Below are 14,488 nucleotides of genomic sequence, written 5' to 3' on the forward strand. Positions count from 1 at the left end.
TATCTTAAGACTGGAGGGAAAAGATGGAAGTCAGAGAAGTTGAAGTATTCAGGTTTTTTTCAGTTTTTAGGAATTCTCTTACTTACAAAACAGATATATTTGTAATGGTATTTCTGATAGTAAAGAATGCTTCTTTTCTAAAACAATTCTGGAGTGGAGTGCACATAGAGCACACAGAAGTGCAGAAGACTCAGCAGGTCATCCAGTCTGATTTGAAGGAACAGAAGACCTGGAACAGCATGGCTTGTATCTAGCCTGATGTCTTTCTTTGAACATATCCTCAAGTCTTCCAAATGTTTCCATCAGGAAAAATATTGTACACAGTATTCCTTAACCTTCTAGTGTTAATTTCAGCACCATTTTTAATCAAGCATTTGTCTTGGGGTGGCTGCTTCCTACTACTTGACTATCAAACATCTGCAGAATTCATCACATCATGACTTAACACGACTATAAACAGAACTACATATTCTAATTTTCTCTGCAATTCTCTGCAAAGTGACTTTGTTTAGGCATTTAATTACTTCTGCTGTTTTCCGTGATCCCTTTTTCAATTTGCACCACAAAGAAAAGGAGAAAGCTGGATACCCTGGAACTGGTAATTTGCAATGTATTGCTCCTGGACTTGCCAATCAAATATACCATTCCTATTCAGGCTTCAAAACTATTATTCAATTCTCATTTTGTTCCTGTATTCCCCTTTGTTATTAGCAAGGAAAAAACAAGCTACGTAAATCTGTTACATAAATATCAGAAAAACCTTTAGTAGCTGTTTGAAACACCTCTCATTTGGAAAAAGCTCACAATACACAAAGCATTCCAAGACATGCCACTCCACAATTTAAAATATTATTATCCTCTTCCTCACCTAAGCCCTTCTATCAACAGCATATTGTCTCTTTTATGAACTTATTACTCACAGTTTAATGAAGCCTTATTATTAATGCTAGGTGAAATACTAAGGGAAGTGAAGATTACAAAGCAACTTCAAACTCTGCCAACATACCTGCGTGACTTTTATGTGATCATGTGGTGTGGGCTCACATAATCCTGTCAAATCAGGATTATAACTTCGTCCATCTGGGAACAGATAGCTGCATCACAAGAAGACTGTTAGAAATATGCACATTTCTTTAGCTTTATTAGCTAAATCATACTTATAAAATATCAAGGGGGCAGAATAAGTTGCAGTAGACATTAGCTAAAATAAATCATCTTTCCTCAGCCATCTATTTTATCTTTTGGCTGAATTGCTACATATTCAATTTGACACATGCTCAAGCGTATTTATAAAAACAGAGGAAAGATTTTGACATCACTTGGACAACTACCACCAGCATGTATCTGAGCCTTGATTAGCAGATCACCTTCTAGGGGTAGCCCAAAAGAATATTATTTCAGATCTCTGTTTCACAGTGAACTCATACTTCCCAGTGATTTCCCCACTGGGAGTATCATGCCTGGACTCTAAATTATTGCAAGTAAAGCTGCAGAAAAGAAGGTAATGCATTTGTATTTACCTGTATTATGATGTATATAATTTTATATCTGTCACAATATTACATAAGTGCGTATCTATGTATATTATGACAAGAATCTACAACTGATGGACACTGGACATTAGGCAAGAAGTAATGTGATCATTTCAGTTGTGTGGGACATTAACAATAGGTTAAATGATATCACAGCAAGCCTAAGCTGGTCTGTATTCAGGTTTATGTTACCTGTAACTCAGAAACAGTTTCTTAAAGGTCATATATTTTTCAGCGACATAATGAAAAAGTCATAAGGTACAAAAATATCACTCTGCATAAAATATTCTCAGCTCCAGTTTTCGTTTGCTCAGTTTTTGTCAGAGAGAAACACTACCAATGTAAGTGTGTTTTTATTACAGGTATGAAATCATCATACCTGAAAAAAAATACTAGACTGTGTAGGACTGAGAAAAATTATGAGTTTGAAAAAGATTTATCGACTTTTTTTTTTTTTTAAGGATTGATCAATTGCTTTTCCTTTTTCTTTCACATTGTATTTATTTATATTGGGTATACCAAAACATGTATCTCAATAAAAAGATTCTGACACCAAATATTTGTATATTACTTCAGCCAACCTAGCAAAAATGTACTACTTCTCCCCATAAACTTACATTCTCTAATAATTATAAATCTTTTCAGTAAACTATTAGAATGTAGAAAATGTTCTGGCTGCACAATATATAAAAAAGCAATTACATAGCTTTCAAATCATTGTCCACAGTTGGACACATGAGTAACTGGAAGCAGTAACTGTTCAATAAACTTAAGTGCATTTGGGACTCTTGGGGGGCTGTGGGGGGAAGGAGGGATCAATGAAACTGCTGTCTCATTTTACTTTCTCATGGAATTTATTTGCCATGAGATATGACTTTGGTTAACTTTCAGTAACCCTGGTTAATGGAATTAACTAGAAACAAGCGTTTTTTAAAATATATTAAATGAATGGTCCTGAAACTCTGAAAGAATGCTAACCACCACATGGCGATTCTCTGTTTTAAACATCTTTAACTACCCACATAAACATTAAGGCAACAAGGAATGAGGATTTCATAGCCATGGTGGTGGTGTAAGAATTGGTACTTACAATCCTTCCCTGCTGCCATCGATCAGGGCTTGAAACAGAGGCTTGTTGTGAGGTATGGTCTGCAGGATGTTCCCATCTCCAGTCACATAGCCAATGGCCCACTGGCCCAGGCGAGTGCAACTCAGTCTGAAAATGTAGCTTGACAAAGACAGCATGAATGAAAAGTCAGAGGTCAGCAAAAGAAGTGAACTGAGCAATTATGGCCTCTGGTTCAGACGCTGAATTAGGTCTCTGAATATTTGGGTAAGATTCCCAATTCTGCCACGTTCTTTGTAGAATCCTAAATAAACCTGTCCCTTCTACACTGTCAAATTTCTCATGGGCAGAAATAAAGTAAGAGCAGCTGCCTAAGCCCTGCTTTTCACCTGCTTGTGTTTTAGTTCTCAGAGTGAAAGCTGCACATTCACCGTGAGCCATTTCACTCAGACATGTCCATAAACCTTTTCAAGAATAATATATGATATTATCCAGTCTCCATAGCTACCACAGACACCTTTTGTGCATGTGCAGGCCAATCACCTGAACAAGTGGAATGAAAAATATAAAGACTCTTTAGGTGCAACAGAAACAGGAAAGATGAATGATAAAACCTGATCTACTAGAAAATGGTAATTTTCTGTGAGCCTGTGGAGGTGAACAAAAGAAACACCACTTCTGTTTCAGAAAAATCAAATATTAACCATACAATTGGACTTATTTTTAAATATTTCTCTGTGTTACAAGTGGTAGCTGAGAGTATACATAATGTAGACAGAGAGCACAATCAGAAGACAAGGAAGATTGCAAGCAACTGGGCATGTATAGAGCTTCATAATAAAAACTCTATTCCCTTTCATGTCAGACATGAGAAAACCTCACTGAGAAAAGCATCTCACATTGAAAGACCACAAACTCAATTCTGTACTATAGAGTAGCTTTTCTTAATTACACATCAATATTTTATTTCGTTCCAAACTAAGATGAGGAATCTAAGCCTCTCTGAAGTCTGGCAGAGCTCTTCCAACCTTCAGTAGGGCCCACGTTACACTGAGGTGCCAACTATTCATCTGAACAGAATCTTGTAATTTGCAGGATGTTTTAGTCAAATTAAAGAAGGAATTTCACTTCATATCCCTTCTTTCACATTCCAGCATTTCACCTAAGCAACTCAGAAAGCAATTTTCTGATATGCAGTAGAAATCTGTCTTAAAACTGTCTATTTACAAGGAACATAAAAGGTACATGGGGTAATTTCTCTATCATAACATCAGGATTAATTACAGAGAAAATAGTGAACGTATCAAATGCTCTCAAAATCAACCTAGTTATTTGACTTCTGTAGTAGTGTCCATGAGTATCAAGCTAAAAATCAGCAGTTTTCTGTTGGAGCCACAAGATTTTTGTATGTATGGACTTGACCACTAGGGTAACTTAAGATACATTATACTAGTTGTTAAAAATTGAAAGAAACCAAGAACAGAATATGGGTGTAACTGTTGGTAGGCTTCACTAATGAGTTTCAAAGCAATGCACTTTAACTATGTGCTTCTGCAAAAGTTTCAACAAGAAGACATTAGGGAAAAAGCTTTATAACTGTAGGATAAAACTAGCAAAATAAATAGTAGTATAGGATTAAATCCATTATTGATTTTATTTTTCTCCCAGGTGAGGAAAATACCCAGGACAACAGTGACATAGTGGTAAATGCTCAGTTTAACTAATTTACTATGCACAGCACCACATAAAAATTATTTTAAAACTCTACATGTCATGATCTTTAATCTGACTGATTGCTTTTCTAGGTGAAGAGTTTATGATATAGAATGATACAGGCAAAGGAAAAAGAAAGATATTAAGCACTAAAGGAACACAAAAGCACAGATTAAATTTATAGCTTGAATGCTACCATGAAAGATGTGAAAATGATTTTTGCTTTACTGTTAAGTAAAAATTCAATGCAAATTTTGAAAATCAAATTATATTTTAAAATATGCTTTTCATTAATACATTGCTGGTTTTACCTGATTCAGAAGAAGAAAGAAAAAGCAATTTATTTTCAATTTCTTTCTGTTTATTTTTACATATTTAGACTTCAGTGTACTAATATAATATGTTTTGCTTCACTTCTTCAGTGCTGAAGTGAGTGTTAAATAAAATGCAAAAATACGCAAATTAGAAGTATGAAGCTAGCATAATGAGGTAGGTTCTGAGAAAGCAGGTTTATTTGGAGAGCAATACACAGTGAAGTTTCTCACCTCCCAGGTTTAGTGCTGTATTTCTGTAGCCTTGCTTTCACTTCATCATATGTCAGGAATGCCATATATCCAGGATGTGTCACAGCCAAGAAGTTCCAATTCCTTAAGATTGAGCCCCATGGCTACAGAGAGAAGGCAAACCAGTAAAGGGACTAAGCCAGGTACTTCTGTATTTCTAATAAAACTCCAGTCTGTATGTCAGACACACCTGAAGAGTTTTAGCTTCAGCTGAAAAATACACACTTTTGCTTTAGGTCTAAGTGGTACAAAGGACTCTCCTATATACCCAACGTTGCTACAAGTGCTCCTTCAAAAGAATTATTCTAAGAACACCAAGCACAGATTTTTGGATAGAGATTTTGAAGACCCTGAATTTAAGAGACCTTCTATTCATAGCTACATAAAATATTAAACACCATATTTACTTAGAACCTGGAAAGTATGACTCCATGATGTTTTAATAAAAAAACAATTAAGCCTGAGATGTCTTGAAGCACTTTCATAGTTAATGATAAGTAACACTAACAAATGAATCATAATAAAACTGCTTATTTTAGCTGTCATTCCTTTTTTATTCTCTACTTCTTGATTTCTTCAGTCACCATAATGGCATTAAAGCCAGAAAACAAAACAAATATTGATACTTCACCTGATTATTTGCTAACTTTAATAGCAAATGCTTCAGAAAACTCAGTGAAACATGCCTAATAGGCTGTCACTTCAAATAATACAGAACAGTCCATTACTGTAAATGAAGGATGATTTTTTTTAAAGTTATGGATTAATACAAACATAAAAACATCCATTGCCAGCATTTGGGGAAGTCAAGAAACTGACTCTGACTGGTTTGCAGATTTTTGATCTATTTCTCAGCAAAATCAAGGCAGGTGAAGTTAAGTGACACAAGACAAGAGGCTTGTGTTCTTATGTGCCATGCAAATTCTCTTTTTTAAAAGAACTTCTGAGGGCCAATCAGGCAGAGATGGAATGCCAGTGTGACATGCTTGAGCAGATTATCCTAACAGATCTGTCTGAGATTGTTACTTTTCCCAGGCAAACCCTAGCCACTGTCTAAACACCTGTTTATTTTAAAATTACCACCTCATCAAGTTGTACACGTGGAATAGAAGACAGGTTTCAGCACAGAGGCCCTAAGGAACCTGAAGTGTTTAAATTTCTCCAAAAGCAAGGAGGAAAAAAGGAAAAATCCCAGTCTGCATCCTGCCAGCTCCTTTAACAGGTTGAACAAGGCCAAGTGCAAGGTGTCACTGTCGAGGCAGGATGGGAATGAAGAGATTCTGACTCAGAAGGCTGTTGAGAGTAAAATTCTGATTTATTCAAAATACCCTGCTCTTTTATCCAGAGCTTCGTGAGGACCAAATCCATTGGTCCTGAAGTGAAAACAACCCACAGCATTGGTGCAGAGTGCTTGATGCACAGTGATAGAACTCACATATAAACAATGTGAAAAACAAGAGAGATAAAGAATTATTTACATTATTTCCCAGCTCTTTCCCAGGCCTCTGCCTGGCTAGAAACTCTCAGTTTCTTCCTTTGACTGAATCTGAGACCCACACAAGGTCCTGCAGGGTGTTGGGAAAATGGACTGGGAGCAGCCCTGCTCAGCAGGACCTGGGTGAGAGGCACCACCCAGCCAGGTGCATTCCCAGCTCACAAAGCCAAGTGTGACCTGGGCTGCACACAGAGCAGGGGGGCCAGCAGGGCAAGGGAGAGGATTCTCCATCTCCTCATCTCTCCTGAGACCACCCTAAAGAGCTGCATCCAGCTCCAGGGCCTCAGTACAGGAAGGACATGGACCTGCTGGGAAAAGCCCAGAGGATGGAGCACCTCTATTGTAAATGCAGGCCAACCCAATGGGAAGAAATGACCATGTCTGACTCAATTCAGAAGGCTGAATTATTTCTTTATTATAACTATGCTAAAATACATCAGTATACTATATAAAAGGAGGATACTCAAACTACAAACTACCTTCTCTGACTCCAACACAACTCGTGACCCTCTCTGAGAGTCCAGCCCCAGGTGGGTTGGATTGGATTGGATTGGATTGGATTGGATTGGATTGGATTGGATTGGATTGGATTGGATTGGCCATCAGGCTCAAACAATCCTCAGCAGAATCCAACCAAGCACTCACCCCAGGTAAACAATTCTCCAAACATATTCCATATAGGAAAAACAAGGAGCAAAAATAGAAATTGTTTTCTCTTTCATTTCTCTCTGTGCACCTCTATGAAAAATCCTGAAAGGGAGGGAAATGTGCTTGCCACAGCACCTCTCCTGTAGAGACAGGCTGAGAGAGCTGGGATTATTCAGCCTGGAGAAGAGAAGGCTCTGGGCAAACCTGGAAGAGCATCCCAGTACCTAAAGGGGTCTACAGGAGAGCTGGAGAGGGACTTGACAAGGGCTTGGAGGGATAAGACAAGGGGGAAGGGTTTTGAACTGAAAGCCTATAGGTTTAGACTGGATATTTGGAAGAAATTCTTCAGTCTAAGTGTAATGAAGGCACTGCAACAGGCTGCCCAGGGAAGCTGATCCACAACATTTCAGTTGATGCCCCATCCCTGAAAGTGTTCAGGCTGGATGGAGCTCTGAGCAACCTGGTCTAGTGGAAGTGTGTCCCTACCCTACCCATGGCAGGGGGGTTGCAATGAGATAATCTTTAGGGTCTCTTCCAACCCAAACCATTCAAAGGCAAGAACCCATAGCTTGCCTTGTGTACAGAGTCTTACCAGAGCAGAAGTGCTAAATGGGACAAGATTTGATCCCTTTCTCTTCAGTGGCAGTATTTTCACACCAAAGGACATGTTAACAGTAACAGAGTGAAGTTCCTGCAGAGCATCCAGATATTCTGCTGTGCTAAGCTGCTCCCTGGTCAGGGAACACAGCACTTAAAGCTGTGCATAAATACAATGGGGAGGCAGGGGGAGCAACTTCCCTTTCACAGGATCTCCATAAAGCTGAGCCGTGCTTTCTTCTGTGAATAAACACCATTACCAACGCAGCTTTTCTGTAACATAACCCACAGTTGGCAAAACAGTATTTTGATTACTTAATTGGGATTTTCTCTCCGTGGGTGTATGCGCACATAGTTACAGAAGCTGTTTAAAAACTAGAGAAGTAAAATGTAACCTCCTGGGAGAAGTTCTCAGACCAAGTTCAGCGCAAGTTCAGTTCAACAGTTACACAGCTTTTGCACCTAATCTGTTTGCCAAAACATATCTCTCTGCTTCTCTGCTGAATTAAAAGTTAACCCTTACCAGTCATCTCTCTTGACATGTATCAATACTGCTGATCCCCTTCTTCTAGCACGAGGCACAGTAATGAATCAAACCAGCAGTGGCCCCACAAAGAAAATAAGTGACCAATATTTGTGGTTCAATTAAAAAGAGTTTACTGACACCATTAACACCTGCAACTGTGACACTGTTTTGACTCAGCATGGAGAAGAGATAATCAAAATCAAATCTCTATAAACTGAAATCATTAATCCCCTCCTGCCAGATTTTACTATTAACTTCGTAATGGTACCCTTTCCCAAAACAGCAAAACTGGGACATCTAAGCAACAATTAGCACAGGACAATGTGGAAAACAGAACAAACATCAACCCAGGGTTTGATGTAAAGCTGATATTCTGAACATATCTCCATCAGGCTAAAGAATAATGACATATTCTTATAGGTTGGAAAAATACTTTAAAGATCATTGAGTCCAACTATTAACCCAGCACTGTCAAGACCCCCACTAAATCATGTCCCTAAATGTTTGATAACCCTTTCAGTGAAGACACTTTTCCTAATGTCCAGTCTGTACCTTTCCCAGTCTAACTTGTGGCTCTGTACTAATGTATCACTGTACAGGGTAATAAAATAAATTATCAAATAAATGGTTGCATATCTCAATAGTTTCTATATACAAAAGAAATATTTAAAGTGATAAATTCAGAAACAGTAAATCTAATGTAGATGCAAAGCAGTACCGACTTCTATATTGACTAAAATACTTTAAGTATATTCTGTAGTAAAGACATGACATTGAAAAAGATACATAACATATAGGAAAAGCTTATTTCAGATAAATATTAACAATAAAACAATTATTGCTATTCCCAAATATAGTTCCTTGTTGTAAATAAGCATTAATGGCAAAAAACATGTTGATAAAGAAAAGAGGCCTACATTTAGCCTAAAAGAAAGTAATATCTAACTGTCCTTATGAGTTTGTAGAAACATCTCATATATGTAGATACAAATGCACAACAGAAAACACAACTTAAACTTTGATTATCAGAGGTCTACATTTCTAGGAATGTATTTAAAAATAGTGAAAAGTAAGCAGCAACAGCTATTTTAGTAACACTAGATGCACACAGAAATGAAGCAGGTGTTGCTGGATGCTTTCAGTTTTTCAGATGTGGGTGTTGCTGCCTGAAACACCTCTGAAGGACTAAAAGAAATGCACAAATTATTGGTAAATCACAATGTTTTAGTTCTTTCAGTATTTTTTTTTTAAATCTGCTTCCTTGCCTCAGGGCACTAAGCTTCTCAAATTCTCATAAATATCTATAATTTTCAAATCTTACCTGAAATAGTCTAGTGAAGATATCAAATTCAAAAATTGAAATGTAGTCATTGCAGGTCAAGTCAATAGTAGATTTAAGAGCCATTGCTTCCAAACCAGAGCTAATCTGATGAACTTCATGAAGGCACTGCCTGAACACTTTCCATGGCACTATAGTTCTGTTAAATAGGTAGAAAGAATAAATCCAATGAAATAACATACTTAAGACTTGATACCTCATTTAGACATCAAAACTGAACTTTCAAAGGAGTGAACTGTAACATTAATTTGGTTTCTCTACAGAGGAAATAAACACCTACAAATTAAGTTTTCTGAAAGCAGCCTAAGCAAATACAAGAATGGCTTACCTTCCTTTAAACACAGATGAAGTGTCATTTTCTTCACAGGGATAAATATTCAAGCTTCCCTAATTAGGAGTACAACAAAAAGAACAGCACAGAAACCAAAATTCCCTACACCAAGCAGGTGTTGCAAACAATCTCACATCCTTTCAGAGATAATGTAAAGGACCAGCTCTGTGCTTGTAGAAGAACCCTTTTCTTCACAGCCTCCCTGTGAGAAGCAACAATTTAAAATCTACAATTTTGTGATTTTTGCTATAGCTAAAGCTCATGAACAGTGGTCAAGTAACATGACAGCAATCAACCAGATACTACCAAGAGTGGTCCAAGCCCTGTCATAAGCCATGACAGATACATTAACTTTAATAGACAGGAAATTAGAATTACCCTTCCTAACGCACAAAGCCATGTTCTGTCAGATTCAGTTTCTATTTGCACAGTTGAAGATAATGCAGGTTACTTATTTTACTGAGTACTTATATTTAGAAACTGGCATGAGGTTGATCACTTCAATATGCTCCATCTTATCACTCTCAATAACAGCAATTCTTCTTGTGTCATTAAGGTCAAATCAAAATTTTACCAAGCCTTAACATCTCCTAAAAATGTTCTGCCACATATTGAGATCAGATTATATGATATTTTAAAAACATTTTAATTAACCAAAATATAACCGATGCATAATTATTCAGGACAAGATCTCACACATTCACAGTTTTTGTTAATAAGTGCTAAATCAGCAAAAGACACAGGCCTCACAAATTCAGTAATGTTTCCTGCAATTTTTATTAGTTCAAACTGCCTTAGTTTTTCTAAGTATTTTCTCATGCAAAAATGTAAATTACTTAGTATGACTGGGAAAAACCAACTGTATTAAGTTGGTCCTGTGTAACAGATACTATGCAGTTATCCTAAATTAAAACAAGCAGTAATTTGAAGTACAACACTAAAGACACACTCCTGTGTTTCTATTGCATAAGATATTTACATTTCTAAGTGCAAATAAATCCACTTGTTACATGCAGGCTTGTATTGAGAAAGTCATAGATGACAAAATGGGAAGTTTAATAGATCTCAGCAGATACTTTCATCTGCATGTGAAAAACAGGAAACCACAAAGAGCTGAAGAGAAACACCACATCAGATGGCATTTATGAAAGAATGCACATCAAATTTTCATTAGGGTAAAGACAGAATAAAACATTGCATTAAATTCAGACCAGAAAAAATAAATAGAAAAGTTGAGTTTTTGTGGTGTTAAAGTTGTCTTAGTTCAAGCACCTACTGCTTATTTATCTCTTGGAACCTTGGCTCCAAAATGTTTTCTGATTCTCTTTATAAACCACCCTAAATGGTTACAGGATTAAGGATCATGCTGAAATGGGGTTAGAAAAGTTTCAGGGTTGACTGTGGGTTTTTTGTTTGCTTGCTATTTGTTGGGGTTTTACTTGCAGGGGAGGTATTAATTTCATTGCTTTGAGTTTTTTTAACATCACCCTACAACAACAACAACAAAAAAAAAATAGAGCATTTATCAGATATGATCACAGCCATAGTACACGTTAACAACTGGTTTTTCGTGTCCTGCACAAGCAGCTTCCTAGATGCAATTAATAAGTAGAATTTTTGCTATCTATTCACTAACACCCTGCACACTCCACCAGCAACAGAGAAAAGGAAATTCTTCAGGACTATGTTTTTAGGGCTCTGTTGGCTAGTACTTTGGCTGAGACAGAAACCAGATGCTGGAAAATGAGTGATTAGCTAATGAAATAACATCTAAAGTTATTTCTTGGGATTTCTCCAAGAACAAGTGCTTGGAGTAATGGTGGCCCAAATTTAAAATACACTAAATTCAGCGAGTTTGTTTTCTCTGCAGCTTTGTGGGATAGGTCTTTTATCTTCTGCTTTCTTTAAATAAAGGTGTGAATTGGTTGTTGAAACTTGTTAACTCCTATTTTTCGGCAGCTATTTTATAGAGTTATCATTCCTAAATACTTTGAAGCAGCACCAGCCAGGGATTATTTCTCCCCTAGTGTCTCTCTCCAGTTTACCCACACCTATGCTGAACTCTGAGACCTTGCAGGCAGCACACACCCACTAAGTGCAGGTGTTATTGAGTTTTCACAAGGTGAAGGCTTCTGCAATGTCTCCTCCTGCTCCTGCATCACTGAATCCCAGTGACCTTTTGTCTGGCAGAGATCTGGGAGGGGCCACAAGCAGGAAAGAAGCTTTCAGAGATGGCTGGCAAGTTGAGTTTCTGTTTGAATTAATAGTTCACTGCTCTAGCTTTCTTGTGTTTTAGGGGATACACAGCCTTTGAAGGCACCTGTTCCTGCCTCCAGCCTAAAGTGTTATTTGAATTCAGGTTTTGGTTGGTGGCAGGGGCAGTGGAAGGGGAAAGAGAAAAGGACCAAGGGTGAAATGAGGACTGTTCTAGTTAATAGAATGTTATTTAAATATGTTTACATATATAAGATACCTGTCCTTACAGAAAGTTCAAAAATAAAATCCTGTTTGCAATGAAGCCACTGCCTGCCTCATTCAGCTCCTGAACCACAGAAGGCATCTCCTATAAATATTGTCAGGGATCTTTTTAGTATTTGTTGCATCATGTCCTAAAGATACCTTGCACTAGAGGCTGGCAGATATTCTGCACATGCCTCATGCTATTAGGCTGAACCTGTGGAGACTTGTCTAGGAGATGAGTCAGTCTGCTCTGCCTCAGCTCATCAGGAAGATGTGATTTGATGTCCTGGCAACATCAGCTGTCTACAGAATTCGGCTGAGGAAGTGCAGCTCTCAGTATTTCAGGTATTTAATTGTACTTACATAAGCTATCCCTTGCAGAAGAAGTGCCCACGAGTGACTCCAGCTGAGACAATGTTCTGGGGAGTATCTCACAGGAGAGGATGGCACTAAACAGTGACTGTACTTCCCTCAAAGGTTTGATGCCCAAATTGTACAGCACTACTGCAGAAGCACACATTACAAACAGATATACCCAGAGCTTTGGTAACAATTTCTCTTTTTATAATACAATTTGGGGGAAAAGAATTCTGACTATATTACACGTACATATTGTTACTCTGCTCCACATTAATTTATTGCAACCCTCTATCAGTTCAAATATCTTCAGAGAGATAATGTTAGAAGGAAACAAAAATATGAAGAAAGCCACAGTGTACGTGATGTACAGCAGTAAAAGAATAGAAGGACTTTTTACAAGGAAATCCTAATCTCTACCTGCCAATCCTTTAGGAAATGATTTATACACATGTCCTTGTACCACTTTTCCTCATCATTAGAGTAGAAGCAAGCCCATGCCAATTCAAGGAAAGAAAACAAAATAAAATAAATGATCCTGAAAAATATTTCCCTAAGAGGCTTTCTGTGCATCTCTAAAACCACCAAAACTATCTGGATTTTGGTATTTATCCTGGGATTGTTCTCTTAAAGAGTCCTGTCAAAAACCCTAAACTAAGCCATTTCTCCTTTCAAAAACACTAAAATAAGCCATTTCTCCACAGGCCTCTCTAAATGACACTACTTCTCTCCCTTTCTTCTGCAATAGTAAATCTAGTAAGTGTATTTGCAAAACGATGAATTCTAAAGTGTTCTAACTGAAACATAAGATTTTAAAAATACTGTTATATAGGGTGGTATCTATTTACTATTGTTGGCACGCATCAAAGCAAAGTATGACTCTATAACCTCAAATACAATGTTTTAAACACCACCCACACAACTTCCATATGCTTAAAGGAAAAGGATTAGTGTCTAGCATGTGATTTTCAAGCAATTTAGCAGAGGAATTTAGGACCTCTCTTCCCTCTTGCCCTGATCATGTGTACATCGTATTTTTCTTAAACTCCCCAAATGTTGCTACACTATTAAAAATCAAAAGGCATGAAAATAAACCTGGAATATATGAAGTATGTATTTCCTGAGCACACAGTTGTGTAAAAATGCAGAGATGCAGCTATCTTGAAATGTCAAGTGACACTGCTTCCATCTGAACCAGAGCAGACTACAAGAATGTCTAGGGAGGTAAACATGTACCTGTGTAACTTACACTTACAGTGAACATTTTTGTCTGCAAAAAACTCTCTCAAATGTTGCCAAAAAACACACCATGAAAAGGCCATTACTGTTTCCAGAGCAATCTCAAAAATATTCAAGCGAACACTGACCCAGATAGAAACTACATTCTTTGTAAATCTGCAGTGATTCTGATTTTTGTGGATTTTGACTTATCACCACTGAAAAGAGCACTTTCTTAGGACTGCTGCTCCAGTTTTGAGTGAGAGGCCACACGTTTCCACTGCTTCTGAACTGCAAAGCAAATATTTGACACACAGGAGGCTTGAGAAGTTCAGTCCTAAGGGAAAAAATGAATTCTGCCATGCCATGCCTGTACAATTGCTAAATAGTGACATCACTCCCAACAAATACAGATGAATATAACAGAGAAGGTAAAAGAGAGAAAAACAGAGAACAGAGAAGGTAAAACAGAGAACAGAGAAGGTAAAAGAAAGAAAATTAGCCTTAGGAAATGGAGAAAATATAGCACCAAAAAAAGCCACTTCCAAAGTAAGTGGACATTGCTGGAGAGACAGCAAGCTCCTTAAGAGATACAGGAACTCTCTCTTTTGTTTGCCCAAGTGTCCCCAAAGGGATTCACTTC

At 37.5% G+C, this 14,488-nt stretch overlaps 1 protein-coding gene across 5 annotated transcripts in view; it reads right to left on the reverse strand.

Annotated features, from left to right (window-relative positions):
- Window positions 1-14,488, reverse strand: part of CBLB (Cbl proto-oncogene B) — a 134,723-nt gene that overhangs the window by 42,035 nt on the left and 78,200 nt on the right. For all 5 annotated transcript variants that reach the window (XM_021534893.2, XM_021534897.2, XM_021534896.2 and 2 more), the window contains exons 5-8: window positions 9,462-9,618; window positions 4,857-4,978; window positions 2,623-2,760; window positions 1,007-1,094 (exon numbers count right to left, since the gene is read on the reverse strand). In XM_021534893.2, the coding sequence (XP_021390568.2) occupies window positions 1,007-1,094; window positions 2,623-2,760; window positions 4,857-4,978; window positions 9,462-9,618 (505 nt within the window). The remainder of the gene's footprint in view (window positions 1-1,006; window positions 1,095-2,622; window positions 2,761-4,856; window positions 4,979-9,461; window positions 9,619-14,488) is intronic.

This window comes from Lonchura striata, chromosome 2 (genome assembly GCF_046129695.1).
Source record: "Lonchura striata isolate bLonStr1 chromosome 2, bLonStr1.mat, whole genome shotgun sequence".
Lineage (NCBI taxonomy): Eukaryota > Metazoa > Chordata > Aves > Passeriformes > Estrildidae > Lonchura > Lonchura striata.